At 38.5% G+C, this 17050-nt stretch overlaps 1 protein-coding gene across 1 annotated transcript in view; it reads right to left on the reverse strand.

The window, feature by feature from the left end:
* Positions 1–621: 621 nt before the first annotated feature.
* TSHZ3 (teashirt zinc finger homeobox 3) overlaps positions 622–17050 on the reverse strand; it is a 67111-nt gene continuing 50682 nt past the window's right edge. Inside the window, exon 2 of the mRNA XM_064459501.1 lies at positions 622–5385. Within this exon, the coding sequence (XP_064315571.1) occupies positions 2186–5385 (3200 nt within the window). The 3' untranslated portion in view covers positions 622–2185. The remainder of the gene's footprint in view (positions 5386–17050) is intronic.

Consider the following 17050-nt stretch of genomic DNA (forward strand, 5'->3'; position numbering starts at 1 on the left):
ATGCTCCTGCTTGTTTGTGTTTATTTGGCATGCTTTATTCATCTTCTTTTCCCCTCTCCCTGTCTGCTGCGAATGCTGTAAAACAGCAGGTAGGGCCATAAGAGGACTCACAAGTTTAAGTCATCAGTCCCAGGTTCCTACTCCTGTCACCTGAAAACGCTGGGTAGACGGAAAGGGATTCTCTAAGCCCTGAAATACCCACCCATGCAACTTGCAGACTCTGCTCAATACATTCAGGGGGAACACATGCAAGGAGCATTATCTGCCTGGGTCTGAATACACAGCACAGCAAAACACCTATTTGCTTTGCCACACGTTGCTTATAAACCCTGTCTTCACATTCAGCCTTACCTGATGTTTAAAAAAGAGTTATAACATTCATTTATCTTTTCTGGGGGAAAAAATTCTGTTAATGCAGCCTTTGAATAAGTGCTACCCTGCTCTTTAAATGCTAAAGTTCACTAAAACTCCAGTGATTTATGTGCAGCTTTTGACTGCCAGCACCTGGCAGATGAAGAAACCTACTCAAGCTTCAGTCATAAACAGATAGCATACAATTTAATTTTAATGTGCTCGTTAGTCGTAGCACATTTCAGACATAATTGTGAACGCAACACAAAATTATAGCAAAAAGACAATTTTAATGCTGCTGTAGAAAAAAAGGTTATATGAAGAGTCATATAATGGTGCTTCATTGTCAACAACAAAACAGGGCACAGAGTGCATTACAGTGTCTGTGCTGTTTACATGCCAATATTTTATACATAGATTCTCATATGGTGTCAGCTGTCAGTTACTTCTGCAAATTAAGTGCCAAAAATGGAGACGAACAGAATCACTTAGTGTGCTGGTAACCACGGGTTACCTTTCATATGCCTAAAGATAAAGCTGCAGTATGGAATCTTGGGAGAATAATTAGGTAGAGCAAAACAGAAAGTTACCAACTGAAATAAAAAGGCATTCTACAATAGGAAATAACAACCAAGAGTGCTTATAAATAAGTAAAAGAGGTTATATCACAGAATGCCTCATAACTTTTAAGCAAAGTATTACAGTACAAACATTTTAAAGGCTTTATCAATGCTTAGGAAATACAGTACAAGTTTTTCAAATAGATTTAACCCTTTGAGCACTGAGTTTATTTTGAATTCTCTCTTTTTATTTCTTTTTCTTTTTTTTTACTAATAAATACCTTTAAAAGTCATGTTGTGCAAAACAGTTAGATGCATGCCAGGAGTGCAGTCCGTGGCTTCTGTTTCTTCAGACGGTTTAAAAAAAAAAAAAAAAAAAGATAGCAACACTAATAAATATGTATAATTTAAACATGAACCTCTATTAATATAGATGTACTGTATAGCAAAACAAAACAAAACATACTTTGCTTTAAGAATAATGTTTCTGAATACTTTATAAATGCTATCTGTGGTATCTTTCATCATATAATTTACAATGTTTGGATGCTAAAAGAAAAAACGGTCCATCTAAAAAAATGAAATATACACTATATATAGGTACAGTTTATACCTGGGGCTCATCAGGTACAAAACCCACTGGTGCTAAAAATGCTGAAGAAAAAGAAAATGGCATTAACCACAATCACACTTTCCATACAAGATTTTGAAATCTATACAATATATACATCTATGTTTCAATGTGAAAATTATATTTTTAAATTTCAAGGTGTGAGACACCTCTGCGTAAATGGAGGTTCATATTCGTAATCAGAACTAAGCTGGTAAGGGTTTAAAAAAACCATATCCATACATTTTTACCAAATTAATGCAAAAGTGCTTCAAAGTACTCAGAGGGCTAAAGATTATAGGGTGAGAAATACCAGCACACTTAGGTCACATGAAGAAAGTGCACCAGAATTAGTTATAAATGCTTAATTAAACTGTCTGTTAATGCATGCAGCTTGATGCATCAGAGGGATGCACAGCAACTAAATCCAATTTACACAAAGTTCCAAACACTTACCACTGCATTTTAACCTTCATATTTTACCAGTAACAACAGCTGATTATGCACCTCTATTTAAACACTGTACAGTTATACAAAACAGTTCAGCCCAGAGCGACTCTGGAGTTAAAATAAGAACATGTGCCAAGAACTAAACAGTAGCTTTAAGGCGTCTTTGACAGTTTTCCTCAAAGCAAATTACAGTTATTTTAATCAAAAGCAAATGCTACTGCTTCTCTAACTCTGAAACATACAGGAGATGATCCTCTGGTGACTTCCCATGTGTTTTACTAAGATGAAGTTTAACAGCATGCTTGCTTGCAAAAGTCCTGTTACAAAGTTTGCACTGATAAGAAGTTCCGATATCTTCCTCTGGAGAGGACGTCACCAGTTTTTCAGATGGTGACTTTGCTTGTGCTATCTGATTGTTAATCTGTTCACTGGACAGTTTGGACAAGTCTCTTAACCTGAAACCCAGATGCGATTCAAGATGACTGATATAAGTTGAAGGAGTTCTGATCTGTGAAGCACAGTCATTACAAAAGAACACTGGGTGCCCAGTGTCCAAATTTTTAAGGAACTTAGTTCCCCCTGTCCTTCGGAGCTGGTATTTCACATTGGCTAGCCAGTGGCTAATTGTGGTCATTGAAAGTCCCGTAAACCTGGAAATGTGCATTCTTTCTTGAGGGCTCAAGTCTGACATGATGTATTTTCCCTCTGAAGTCTGCCGTAAACTAGCGGCAAACTGGGCCTGCAGTATGAGCAAGTGCTGAGGGTTCCAGTTAGACTGACGTCCCTTCCTTTTCTGAGCTGGTGTACTCTCTTCTGGTTCCTCTATTGTAGTACCATCAATGTCAGATTTCTCAGATATGCTGGAAGGTGTGGAAGATTTTGATGTGTGACTTTCTGTCAGGTTCTTCAGCATATCAGATATATCTGACAAGGCATTCTCGCGTAGCGGCGAGTTTGACATGAATGACACGACTGCAGATGTCTTTGCTGTTGTCACTGTAGATGAAGAAGATGCTGAAGATGTCGATGTGGATGACAAAAGCGCTGAACCCAAAGAGCAGCTTTTGTCACTCTTGCCTTTCGTCAAATCTATGGGTTGGTCATTGTTGACATGATAAAAGTAACGGTCTAAGTGGTCTGGTTTTTTGGACGGTAGAGGTGGGGTGGCCACCGCAGCCTTTTCTGCCAAACTGTTGCTCATTTTAAAAAGCATGCTCATTGGATCCAAAGCAGGCAAAGATGGCTTTGCTGCCTTCCCAAGGTGAATATTCATGACAGACTGCAGTGCACTTAATGGATTTACAAATGGCTGTTCGGGAGGGTGATCAGTAATGATAGCTGTGCTGCTACTTAAAGAACTTACAATGGACTTAACAGGCTCTTTCCCATTTTCCACAGGTTGTACAGCTGGACTATCCTTGCAACCATCTTTCTGAGAGACTGGGCTGTTCTGCTGGCTTTTAAAGCCACCATCATTGGAGGACTCCATCTTAAGGGGTTCACTGACTTCACTACTGCATGGCGAAGGTGTTGCACGCTTCATTGGAGAAAGCTTTCCTTCAGGCTCTTTCATTTTTTCCTCCACTTTAGCCACCTTCTCGGTGACTTTCTTTACCAATTCTTCCATGGCGTGAAAATTTGTTTTTGGCACAGGTGAGGTCTGACTGCTTGCTGGAGACACCAGGGGCTGGTTTTTAGTTGGTGATACTAGTTCATTGTTTCCAAACATAGGTTTTAATGGTGTACTTTTCCCAGATGATCCCAATGACAGCTTCATCATATTAGGCAGCTGATAGGCAGCATGAATACTGGGGTAACCACCCCAGCTTGGTGTGCCATTCTGGGCTTTGTTTATAGCTGATGTAACTGTGTTTTCTAAAGACTTCAATATATCTAATCCTCCCTTAGGGCTTTCTTCTAGATCATTTTCAGTCAAGTAATGGTATTTTGAGGAGATATCATACTTCTCCTCATCTTCACTTGACTTTTCTTTGTCTTTCATTTTGTCATCAGCAATGCCTCTTTCTTTATCTACTTCTCTTTTTATTTCAACATTTAATTTAGGGGAAACACTAGAAGGTGTATTGGAAGGAGACGTAAAAGTGGTGGCAGCTAGTGGCACAGACTGGATTTTCTCGTCTACTAAGGACGTTATCGTTGGTGTTGCTGGGGCTTCTATAATTGGTTTCCCTTTTTTCATTGCAGAGTTAGTGACTTTAATAAAATGTCCTGTCACCATCATGTGAGCTGTAAGTTCCTGCAGAGTGTCATGAGAACTTCCACACTCCATGCACTTCAGAATTTGAGACTTCCTCGCCTCAAAGTGCCAGGCATAGCTGGCACCATTCTGGTGACCGTACCGATTATTTGGTGTAATGTAAGGATTAGAATTCTTTTGAAGCACATCATTAGTATCTGAGATTGTTGCTTTTGGTGTCCCACCTGTGGAATCTGGAGAACTTGGAAGTTCAAGCTCCAGTGATGCTTTCTTTCTAGTAGCTGGGATAATTTTTGCTGCTACAGGTGTAACAGGTTCCTTTAGAGGCACTTTTTGGTAGTGTTTTGTTTTGATCATATGAACACTCAAGTCCTGAAGAGATTCAAATGAATGACCACAGTACATACACTTTAATACTTTCTGGGCATCTTCTTTCCCTTCCATTTCAAGCAAAGAACGTTTACGAGGTTTGGACCATCTTTTGGGGTTATTGTTATCAGTTTCATGGTTGTCATCTCGATAATGTCCCGTTTCATTCATGTGCACTGTTAATTCTACTAAAGTATCATAGGCTGCACTGCAGTCTTTACAGCGGAATTTACTGGCTCCAGTAAATATAGAGCCATAAAGCTTACTGCTTTGTCTGTACAATTGAACTGTGCTAAAAAGACTTGGTTCAGGAAGAATTCTGCTCTGAGAAACTTGCTGCAGTGTTTTAGCCATAGCAGTCTGGTGCCAGTCAAAGCTGCCACTTCCACAACTGCTACTGCTGCTGCTGCTACTGCTGCTGCTACCATTGTTTTTTTCTGAAATCGGCTGGTGAAGGTTCAAATTGAGATTGGACCAGTAGGAATTGGAGAGAAAGTTGTTATATACAGCTTTCATTTGTTCTAAACTATCAGATACAGTAGAGTCTTCCAGTGGTATTGAAACCTCCTTGCTCTCTTCCTCATTTTTAATAGAGCTGCTCTCAAAGTCTGCCATGCGGTCACTTGTTTCACTGATATGTGATTCACTGTCCATTTCATGGCTAGAAAATTCAGCTGCTGGAGAGTTTTGGTAGCTTTGGCAGTTCTTACTGAAGTCTTTTTCTGGACATGCATATTTTGCTGAAGGCTCCCCATCAACTGCATTTTCATCAGGTTCCACATCTTCTTCTACCAGTGCTGCTGCTTTTAGTTCATCTGAAACATACGCTATTATGAAGAGAAGAAAATGTAAGTTAGTTTCTGCTGATCATACATTTGCTTAAGTGTTTTAGCCAAAGAAATGTAGTTATTTGTAAAATTAAACAGTTAAAATTTAGTGTTTCTTCAGAGCAAGAAAAAAATCTGCTCTTCAAACATAATTTGCCACCTTATTCTTCTCAAGGGGCAACAGCTTGAAATTAAAACTAAATTTGAAATTAATGAAGCACATTCTGGAGGTGGCATTCATTTCTAAAGTAATAAATTACTTGTATCAACCTCAGAGACAGCAGTTCCTGTCTGTCAATTAACATGTCTTATGCTTCTCCTACCCCTAATGTATTTCTTAACAGACAGATTCACAATTTAAATTAAGCAAGCATTTTTTGCTCATTACAGTTTTGAGACTCAATCTTTAATAAATATAGAGTACAACAAACATCAAAAATTCCTACAAAGTAAAAAAAATCCCCAGTTACAATCATAAAAAAATTAGATTTTTGAAGTCATCATTATTAGTTGTATCATATTTTAGAGGAGGAGATACTAAAAGCAGGTGATGGAACCTTTTGAAACAACTCACTAAGAGAAATTTGAGGGCATGCATTATGGGTGTAACAAATGACCCATTCACATTTAAACATACCTTCCTCAACAAGAAAGCCCATGCAGAATTATCTCAGGAGCTAGTTCAAGAAAATTGGTATGCTGTACTCATTCTCGCTGTATAAATATATACAAGACCTTCCAGTGGACCTTACAAATGTCAAAGTGTTTGCTCTTTAGACTACTTTGTCAATATTTACTCAGCATAAGCTACACGGACACCCAACAGGGATCCTGTCTTTCTCCCCCACCTCAAGTAATGCAACTGGTGATGTAAATCTAAGATACTCTTCCTGAATAGGACATTTGAGAACTGACAGTAAACACATTCTTTCTTCCATGGTGCTTCTGTGCACATATTAGACATACATTAAGTCTACCTGAGTTTTTTCCTTCAGGCAGGAAAACTATGGAAACACTAACTGAGGGACCATTAACTGATCAAAATGATCTATTTCTATATAATGCATTAATTTACAGCTACACAGGAAAGCAAAAATAGAACACAACTGTTCTGTATTAAGTGGAGTTTAAAATTTTCTTACAATCTCTCACAAATACAAGTATAAACTTTGAAAAAAATGCATTTCCAGTAGACACTATGGTTGAAGACACTTGACTTCTGACCTTCTCTGCAACACATCTGAGCTGGGTGTGGGTATCTGGATCTTAAACACATTGAATAATCTGTAGCTTGTTTATTCAGGAAACAGTGCAGAGAAGATAATAGTTTAGACCCCAAAAAGACCTACTTCAGCCAACAGAGTGAAAAATGTAGAACAGTGTAGTAGATATCACATATACAGTATTGAACCTTGCAAACTTCTTTCAGGGAAAACATGTTTAAATGTTATCAGAAAATCACAAGAGACAAAACAACTGTTAAAGTAACAACGAAATCAGGCTTTTAGTTTCACATGGAGTATTTCTTCATTCAGTTAGGAAATCCTCCTCCAAGCATGTAAAGTTATAATCTGATCTTCACAATAGAAGTTAAACCTCTGAAAGCACACACATGTCACATAAGAGCAACACCTAACTGTGATTAGGTATTTCAGCTCAGCTAATTTCAATGCAGAAAATTCATGCAGCAAGGGTCCTGTTTTTAACGTTTGGGAGAACATAGTTTGAAAGAATTATGCTACAAACTTATAGGATATTTCAAAGATGCTGATATGAAGATCAGACTTTAAGAGCAAGTATATGTACTCTAATGAAATAGAACCGTGCTGTTTTGACTATTTTATGCTTTCTCAAAATATTTTGAAAGAATTCAAGAATCCTTATTTTATGAATTTTACAGTCATGTTGGCAATCTGCGGTAAGGATCAGTGCCTATCCTGCAAATACTTGCAATGAAACCACCACAAAGAATGTAACAAGGTGGATTTTGTTCACTACTTTCATTCCCCTGTGGATGGTACAGATTGTTTTTCATCTTAATTATTTGTTTCATAAAGTTTCTGAACTCTCCAAAAATTTTAGCAAAGGAGACTAAAGCAGTTCAAATTACTCTCTGAAGGTGAAAAATTTTACTTACTGATAATGTGTAAACCACTGGCTACCAACTACCTCTTTTTCAATGACACCATATTCTAGTGATAGGAGTAAGGAAGGATGGAAGGAAGAAATTACAGCATGAAACCTATGATTTGGAAGCAAATGTACCCTTTTTCTTTTCCACCTTGTGGAAACAGTTGTCCTTTTACAACTCCCATTCTTTTGCCTCTGTTGTGAAACTGAAGAATATTCCCTGTTTACAGGGTAAAGAAAATCCAAGGTTATTGCCACACTGCCTGTATTAGAAAGACCTTATTCACACCTGTGGGCTGTGATGACACACCAAAGCACTCTGTAAGCCCACCTGTCTTTTGCTCTTTTTGTCCACTGAGTGCTACTGTGAGCATATGTCACCCATCCCCACCACCATATCATACCCCAAAGCCCTTGGTGCTTGGCCCCTGCACACCACAGGAAGTCCTCCTAGGGACTGGTGCTCACCAACACAAATGGGGTCACAGAATCAAGCCCCTAATTAGTGTGTTTTTCTTTACATTTTTATTTCTCTTATTGCTGAAATCTTATGAATGTTGTTTGGACTGAAACACTTGTATTGTCACATTCACAGCTTTTTAGGAGAGTGACTTTTACATTAGGGAAAACCTCCAGCATGCGGTTCATTTAAATGTAAATCTATTTACCTTTCATGCTTTCTTTGCCCTTTTCACCAACTATCAAGCATATTTGCGTGTTAACCAGGAGCTGCCTCCTCTATAGCTGTTCTCCTTCCTAAGCTCAAGTTGTGAAGCCAAGTTGTGACATCAGCCTTTGATCCAGATATGAGGGAAATGAGGCACAAATGACAGTATGGGATTTAACCCAGCAATCTGCAACTTTGATATACTGACAGTATGAACAACTCTTTCTGCTCCTTCCCCTGCACAAGGCAGAGGAGGGATGAGAAGCAACATTACCCCCAACTTCCTCAACCAAAGATTTATGCAAGAGATAAGGGTGTTCAGGGAAACTTCTTAGCCTAAAACTTAAAACATCATCCTAAAATGGAGTTTATGCCAGTAGCTTCCAAGGCCTTATTCCAAGGGCCGGTTACCGCATCACTTGCCTTCAGGGCAGTAAAAGCAACCCAATAAGTCCTGGACCAACCTGTGATGGCAGACTCCAGGCATACTCAAAGGATTTGCAACACCACTACAGGTAGCTTTACAGTGGTTGAAGGACTCGCAGCTCCCTGAGGCTTTGTCCTCAGTGGTTCGATGCAAAAGGCAAATGACATTTCCTCTACAGAAAACCCATTTAAACTGTTAACAGTATGTGGAACAGAAGAGGAGAGAGGGGTAAGGCCAAACTTCAGTCTCATGCTAGCAGGGTGCTAGTGGAAAGGTGCCCATCTGCAGGCAAGGGAATCTCTGATCCCTCCCTGCCCCACCAGATCTTGCTCAGGGGAGAGAGATGATCTGTAGCCTGTCTGAGTACAGATGAAAGTAACAGCTTCACTGCAACAGAGAGAAGGACAAGGAGGGCTGTAGCAGAGAAATTTCTTCTTTGTTTAGGTACCTACAGGAAGATCAAAGGAACAATGAAAGCAGAGAATAATCAGAAGGTGATGGCAAAAAAACTTTTCACTGAGATTCACTGCCTGGTGGAGAGATTGTCTTTAAGAAGCCCTGTCTCCAGCCCATGGCTACTCAGCCATTTCCTTCTGATTTAAAAAAAAGCAAAAGACGACTTCTGGTTTGATATTTTTCAAGTGTAAAGTAAATGTTTGAAACAGCAGGGCATCTGTAGAACTCTTCTTCAATCCCTCAACAGCAAAGTCTGAGGGAAAAAAACAACTCTAAATGAAAATCTAAGGGCAGAAGTAGTTAATAAGAATGGAAATGAAAGAAATTAGGTAGTTCTGGTTTTTTGTTTTTCCAGAATAGAAGAAGGAAAAAAATAAAATCCTCAAAGTTTCTAGTTTACATCTCATAGGGAACCATAACCCACAGGAAACTGCCTGCAAGTTGAGCAATAGTGTCATTGTGACATAATATTTGACAAAAATGGAAAGCAGTTCCATGATAGGGCCTTCAGTTTCCAGAGATGAGAATATCAAAGGGCTCAGAACCCTATTGCAGGTGCAGCTACAGAGGGGTCAAGAACAGACAGTTCCTCATTAATATTTATTATAATTAAACTGCTAGGTAATAATGAAATTAACACATTTGATACCAATACATAACAGCAAGCTGTGGTACAATGCAATTCATTTCCACACAAGAGGGAATTACCTTCGTAACTGAGCTATGGATCATTTCTTTGCCAGTGGAAATAAATTGTGATCCATCACTGCCCAAAATGATCTACATATTGTATATACACTAATAAACTCATATACCTGGCTTTACACAGACACCAGATCTACTATACAAGAGCAAGGAAATACCACCAATCCATTACATTTCTGCAGATGGAGGAAGTCCCTGTGCAGCTGCAACAAGTGTTGCTCTGCTGATGTCCTGGGCCAAACTCAACAATGTTCCGAGATGCCCACCAGCACAACAGCTACCAGCTTGAACCTCAACTGCTAGAGGTCCTCTTCAGCAGAAAGAGGAAAAACATTGCATTGTATGGTTTTCATCCCTTCAATGGCAACATCCACCCAGAAACACGGTCAGACAAACACCTCCTTCAGTTTGCTTGAAAATACAAAAGCATAGCATTACAGGCCTTTTTTACTGTTCTCCAACACTAATTAATTGCACAATTCTTCCCTTATTTCCTAGAAAAAAAAATGCATCTGAGACCATATATTTTGGCTTGGATCTACCCAAATATTTCATTTTGATATTTCTGAAATGTCTTGTTTTAATTATGTTTTTTTGCCAAGACTTTTTCCTTTTATTTTAATTAGCTTACTGGGGTATATTTAAACTAGAATATAAGCTCTTTGCTTGAAGACGCACCAAAATATTCAGATATTCTTCTCACATGAAAAATGCTGAACTACAAAAGTTTATCAAAACCATTGAGTTCCTTGGAAATATTTTGGCTTTAACCAAATAGCTTTTTATTTAAAAAATTACAACCAGCTTTATTATTTATTTATGCATGGTTTGAAATCATCATGTAATACTAAGGATCATTTCCCAAACCATCTGATTTTGAGTGCATCTTGAAAAGAAAAGCTTCTCAACTCTTAAAAAAGCTGAATCCATACACATCTTACACTTGAAGAGAAGAGCAGAAAGGGATTTGGAGCAATAATGCTCCCAGTGCTTATGGGATGAATATTATATTCCCAGTCAAAAAGAAAAAGGGAAAAAAAGATAGAACAGGTCATGAAGTAGAGCAGTGATTAGGACCCGACCAGTGAAACTCACTCTGCAGCCTCACTCCCCGCTGCTACCCAAGCCGAAGCACAGTGCTGCAAGAGGGCTGCTCCTGCCACAGCCAGTGCTGCTGGGAGTGCAGAACTTTTTCTTAAATATCAGATCCCATTCAGTTTTAATGCAGACACCAACCATCTAAGGAATCACTGGACTGGTTTTTTAGCATTTAAGTAATCAATGAAAAAAACCTTGAAAAGTCCCCAGTTTCGGTGGAGCCATTCAGAGTTAAGAGGGGGCACAGTCTGAACACAAGTCAAGAAAAAGCCAACAGAGAAACAGCAGCACGGAGATGATTTGACTGTAGCAATGAACCTTACTCACAAAATTAATGAACAGAAAACCAAAAGAAAACCAACTCGGTGGATGGAGTCAATCAAAGACCTAATGCAAATGAAGGCATATAAAAGAGTTACATTAGTCTGTTAGAAAACTCCCACTCTGCAGGCCTTCCACTTACAGGAAGAAAGGCAAATATTTCACCCACAACATGAGTTATTTCTATACCGAGACTGACTGATAATTCACATGTAACTGAAATTGTATTCAAGACTTCACTACTTGGCAGAGATGTTAGCGTATTCCTCATTAGGCAATAGAAATGGGAGGTAAGAGTGGCTGCCCTATTTACAAGAGTGGCAAATGACACCACTGTCTCTAAACAGGCATGGCAATACTGATTACCCAGCACCTTGACAGGGACATTATTCCTGTTAGAAAGGTCAAAGGTTCTGTTTCATAGAGGCAGGACTGTCTATTATGGGAGAGAAATGTTATTTCCAAGTGGAGAGGTCAGCACTTCTCTCACACATCGGCTGAAGCTGCTGGTACCTCACACCAGAGTACGATCCTACTGCAAGACTGATTATTCTGCCCACTGGCAAGGTCAAGAATATTAATTCCGAACACGTTAATTTGATGTGATGTGCATGATTAATGCTTGTTTGGCTGGATTTTTTTGTATGTTGGTAGAGCTACAGCCTTTTCATGCCAATAATAGTGTAGTATTAAGTTATTGGGAATCAGTGTGGATGGATGTGACGTAGCATGCCTATCATGTTAGATGGCTAACATTAGGCACTAGAAACTTTGAAGTGTACTTGTGTTTGTTTCTTCATGAAAATACTGCAGCTATCTGCCACGGGGAACTCAGAATTAGGCTACAGGAATCTAGTCAGCTGCTCTAATCCAGCATCCTGGACTGGTATTACATTTGGAGCAACTTCAGAAAGCTCAAATCAACTGCAAGTGTTAAGAGTCAAGAATTACATGGACAAGAATACACAGTGAAGAGACGATAACAAGAAATGAGTTTATATGTCACTAAAGTGTGGACTGTCTAAGTGCTGTACAAAGCAAGTCTACAGCAGGCACCTTTTCCTCATGTGACTGTATTCCAAACTCCCCTGGTTTTTGTGTAGTTTAAAGGAGGGTACAGGATTCAGGTCTCCTATTCACTTTGGACTTCACACTGCCATATGAAAAGTATCATACAGTCCACCTACAAATGAGGAGAGAAAACATTCAAAAATGCTACTAATTCTAATAAGGGAGGTGTTCATTTTTCTGAAACCAAATACTGTTTAGATGTTTGTTAAATGATAGATTCCTACACAAAGATCACATTCATGTATTATCTCCTTCATTATATACACACATGAAAAAACAGGATGCCATAATATTAGATGATGGCTTAGAAACAACTTAGCACTATGGGACAGCATCACTCTACTGAGGTGTTCAAAAGCTTCAATGAGTGTTTTATTCTTCACAGCAACCCTGTGGAAGAGAAATTCTTATCCACATTTTATAGCTGCAAACCTAGAAATCCAAAGAAGTTAAAAATTACTCGCCTAGTGCCAGACAAGAACACAAGTAAAGGAGCCTGTAACTCTTGTAGGTTAATATATATAATTCAGCGATTTACACAAAACATGAGTAGATGGCTTAAGTTTTGTGTTTCTGTTCCTATGCTTCTTCACAGTGTTTATGGGAGTACAGTATATGCAATTGCCAGCTTTCAGCTTAAACAATTACGTAGAATAAAACACCCAATGAAATACCCACAGGTGCATGTACTGGGCACAACTTGGAGCCTGTGGTTACAAACATCCTCTGAGCCAAGCTGCTGGGATCCAATAAACGCTGAATCTGCAGACTGCCAGCAAACTTCTTTTCACAATGGGGAAAATAAGGAAGGTTTTTGAAATATGAGGAAGTATTGTCACAAGTCTTCTCCAGAGAGCTTTCTGCTCCCAGAAAGCACAATTTCAGGTAAGCTGTGAACGCCCGTTCTACCAGAACCGTGCTGGAGATGTAACACGATGGATCATGCCTCTCTCCTCCAAATCTGTGCTCTGCCTTGATTTCTGCCCAGGGCCTAAACTCCCTGAATTCAACCTGCTGAGCAGGATTTTTCTAAAATCTGCTCACATTATCCAATCATGAAACATAACAGCACTTCTTTCTAATGTGGAGAAGAACACATAATTCTATCACACTGCAGTGAACTCTTCTATGGGTAGGGTTGCATGAGGATCAGTGTGAGATCTGTCTCACCTGAAGAGTTCATCTGCCACCTTCTACAAGAAGTTTTTGACAAGAAGCGATTTGAAGATTAAAACACTTTAAGTGAGATCCAAGATCCAAGTTACTCCCATGTATAATGAACAAAACTGTATAGATTTTTAAAGATACTTCCTCACATAACACTTGTCTTCAGATGCCGTTATTGTACAGTCAGAAGCAAATGACATGCTTATCAGAAACTTCACAGGGTAACAGTTCAGAGACTATGCCTGGTCAGGAAAAACAGATTTTTGTGGCTTTTGTCCTAAATTTGCAGGCACGCATACACAGTACAACTGACTCCCCAAAGTATCACAGCTGTAGAGAAGCTGGGGAACAGTTTGTGGCCCCACTGTGTGTGCCCACAGTTGATTACCAGAAGCAATGCAGGATCACAGTCATCAAATGGAAGGGCTGAGAAGCATTATGGACTTCCATGACGACAGATGGACTTTCCTTGCTATCGTATTTTTGTGGAATCAATCTCCTTTCCCCTTTGCACTCTGGGGGAGTAGAGATTTTAACAGTCCCTATGAGCAGAAGCCTGGAATTTCTGGCAGATCCTGCAGAAAAGGAGGAAAAAAAACCTTCTTGGCCTTCCCTATAACCACATAAACAACCCTTCTACAAGCACCATCAGGACTAGATCAAGTAGGCAAATGAGTAACGGACTGTGAGCACCCATTGGGAATTCTCAACTGCTGCTCAGTTTGAGTCAGTTCAGGGTCTTGGTGTTCCCATTTCATCAACAATCATGTAGTACCTTCCTCTTCCTCCCCTCCTCACCCCTCCATGTTCCTGGGGAAAGGATGCCCTTCCTCCAAGTATATCAAAGTTACAAACAAACAAAATTTGAAGGAGCATGAAGTTCCTCACTATCCATTGTGAGGTTAAGGGTCAACTAACTAGCCACCAAGGGGAAATACCACCAGGGATTCAAGAGCCAGGCACAAACTGTTGAAGTAAACAGTTCACAAACAGCCCACAGTCTGAAAACTTTCACATTTAACAAATAAAATTAATATGTGCATTAGTAAGAGGAAAAAAACACCTACATTTGCTGTATAAATTATTCATCATGAATAAATGTGATCCACTCTAAGTAAGACAAAAGTGGTTTTCCGGTGGTTTCCAAGACAGTTGCTTGGTGTGAAGTACTACAGACTTAAAGAGTTTCCACTCCATGCAAGCACATACTGCAGTGGGAAATAAATGTTCATAAGCAGAGAAAACAGGTTCATGTTATGCTTTCACCCTACTTTTGATTTGGGAAGTAAATTGTTTTATTTCGACTCAGCAGAATTTTTCTAAGCGCAGAATTACCATTTCCTCAAATGGGCAAAAATATTTACCAGAATCCTCAAAGAATAAAAATATTTGTGTGTTGCTTTGTTTTGCATTTTTTGTTTTTGGTGGTGTTTTTGGTTTTGGTGTGTTTTTTTGTTGTTGTTGTTGATTGTTTCTTTGTGTGTTTGGGTTTTTGTTGGTTTTTTGTTTGGCTGGTTAGTTTTTGGGTTTTTTTTAAATAAAAGTCACTATCAACATCCTGAGAAGACGAAGCCAAATGCTTTATATGAATTGGTGCTAAAACACACAGTGACACAATCTCTGCTAGATAACAGCATTTAGGTGGCATCTTTTCACCACTGAAAAGCAGAGAGGCATTCAACAAACTAATACAAGATTCACAGGCAACTCCAGCATAAGCAGGCACGAGCATAAAAGTTCTCAATATGGCTCTAATAGCTCTTAATTATTATAATCCTTCACTGAGCAAACAGATGTTGTAATGGAACTTTAGTTTCTTCAAATGCAGTAATCAAACCATTCTGCTTCTGCCCTGCCTCTTTTCAGTAATGCTTTGTATAGTGGAGTGGAAATAGCAAATGTAGTGACAAAATGACCATTTAATTGTAACCGAAATCTGTTTCTGAAAAAAACTGATGTTTTCATTTCTCTTTATCCACATTTCTCAGAGTCTTCTGATTATAGTTTAGCTTTTTTTTAGACCAAGAAGAAAAATCTTACACCTTACTTCCTGCATCTTTTGTTGCTCCTAATCTGTCCACATCTTACAAGTTTTACAGTACCCAGAACACCAACTTTGTATTTGTGTTTAAATATACTAATATTAACACACATCCCTCGAGCTGCAGCATTCATTGTCAGGTTTTTAAAAGTCAAATTTTGACATAAAATGCTTCAATATATTACAGTGAGTCACTCTACTTGGGAGATTTATTTGTAAATGATCATGACTACTTAAAGACATTCAAAATGTACCAAAAGACCTTCAACCTGATCCTTCAATCCTTCATTTTTCTTGCAACTTGAAATTCCCATTGAAGGCATTATACAGTAGTTTCAATAGCTATTTTGGTTGCAGTACCTCCTTAAAATAAACTCCATACAACTGTATGAATGGTATAGTGGAAATCCAAATTATTTCAATCACAATTTCAGCTATTGTGAACTCGTACTTATCATGAAGTTTCTTCACGAAGAAAAAAAAAAAAAAAGTTCACTGTGGGCCAACAAAGCTTTGTGTCCTTTCACAGTTTTTATTCAGCCTTCTATTAAGAAAAACAACTATTAACTGCAATATGAATCTTAGGACTTGGAGAAAGCAGAGATTCTAAGGATTACCTCTACGAGATAGCCCCAGCTTGGTTTGTATGTATAGCAAAAAGCAGCACTGAATATTAATTTCACTCATTTGCTAACTATACTAATACATCCTTTTGTAAATGAGTCTCTATCTAGCACTAGCTATTGAACTGAACGGTATTTGAATAGGTGGGGTTTGATGTAATACCACACTAAAATAATGTGCTGGAAACAAATGGTTCACTGATTCCTGAATAGAAAATTTGCTGGAAAACCCTGAGAACTAGAAGATGAGGGGGAGGAGATTAAAATGCCGCTTCAGAACCACCAACCAAATTCTTGTCATTTTTAAAAGATGTTCCTGTGGCACAATACGAACAGTTTATAGCCACGACTGTGGACATTCAATGTCATATATGAAAAGACACTTGTCAAGAGCATCTCCCTTACAAGTACCCACATCATGACCTGTGTTAATGAAGTTAATTGAATTTAAGATCAATAATGGTTAATTATTGCAATTTGACATTCTGAGATAAATGGCTTTACGACAGAGAAATGTGCGTGTATGTGAATTCTCTCCAAAGAAGGTGAACACATTACAGCCTAAGAGGGATCACACAGTCCTTCCATTGATCCTGGTACAATCTGATCGACCTAATCCTCTGATGAATGTGGGCTTTTCACAGCTACAAGTAAATGTTCTACAAGACTACTCTAACCCTTGTCACTGACCAAATCTATATGAGCTGTACACTAGAAATCTATTGAGATAGATTAAAGAACTGCTGTAGAAACAAGAAATGCTTCAATGAAGATGAAGGTTTATTATATTGACTATTAACATTACATGTAGTATGTAATTATGAGTGCTTATGGATCATACGAGTTTAATTTTGGTCAGTTAGATGTAAATGATCATAACTGAACAATAGTATTAAATTAAAAAAAAAAACCAGATTTTAAAAAATCCAACAACCATGTTGAATTTTATAACTTCGACG

This window comes from Phalacrocorax carbo, chromosome 8 (genome assembly GCF_963921805.1).
Source record: "Phalacrocorax carbo chromosome 8, bPhaCar2.1, whole genome shotgun sequence".
In the NCBI taxonomy this organism is placed as follows: Eukaryota; Metazoa; Chordata; class Aves; order Suliformes; family Phalacrocoracidae; genus Phalacrocorax; species Phalacrocorax carbo.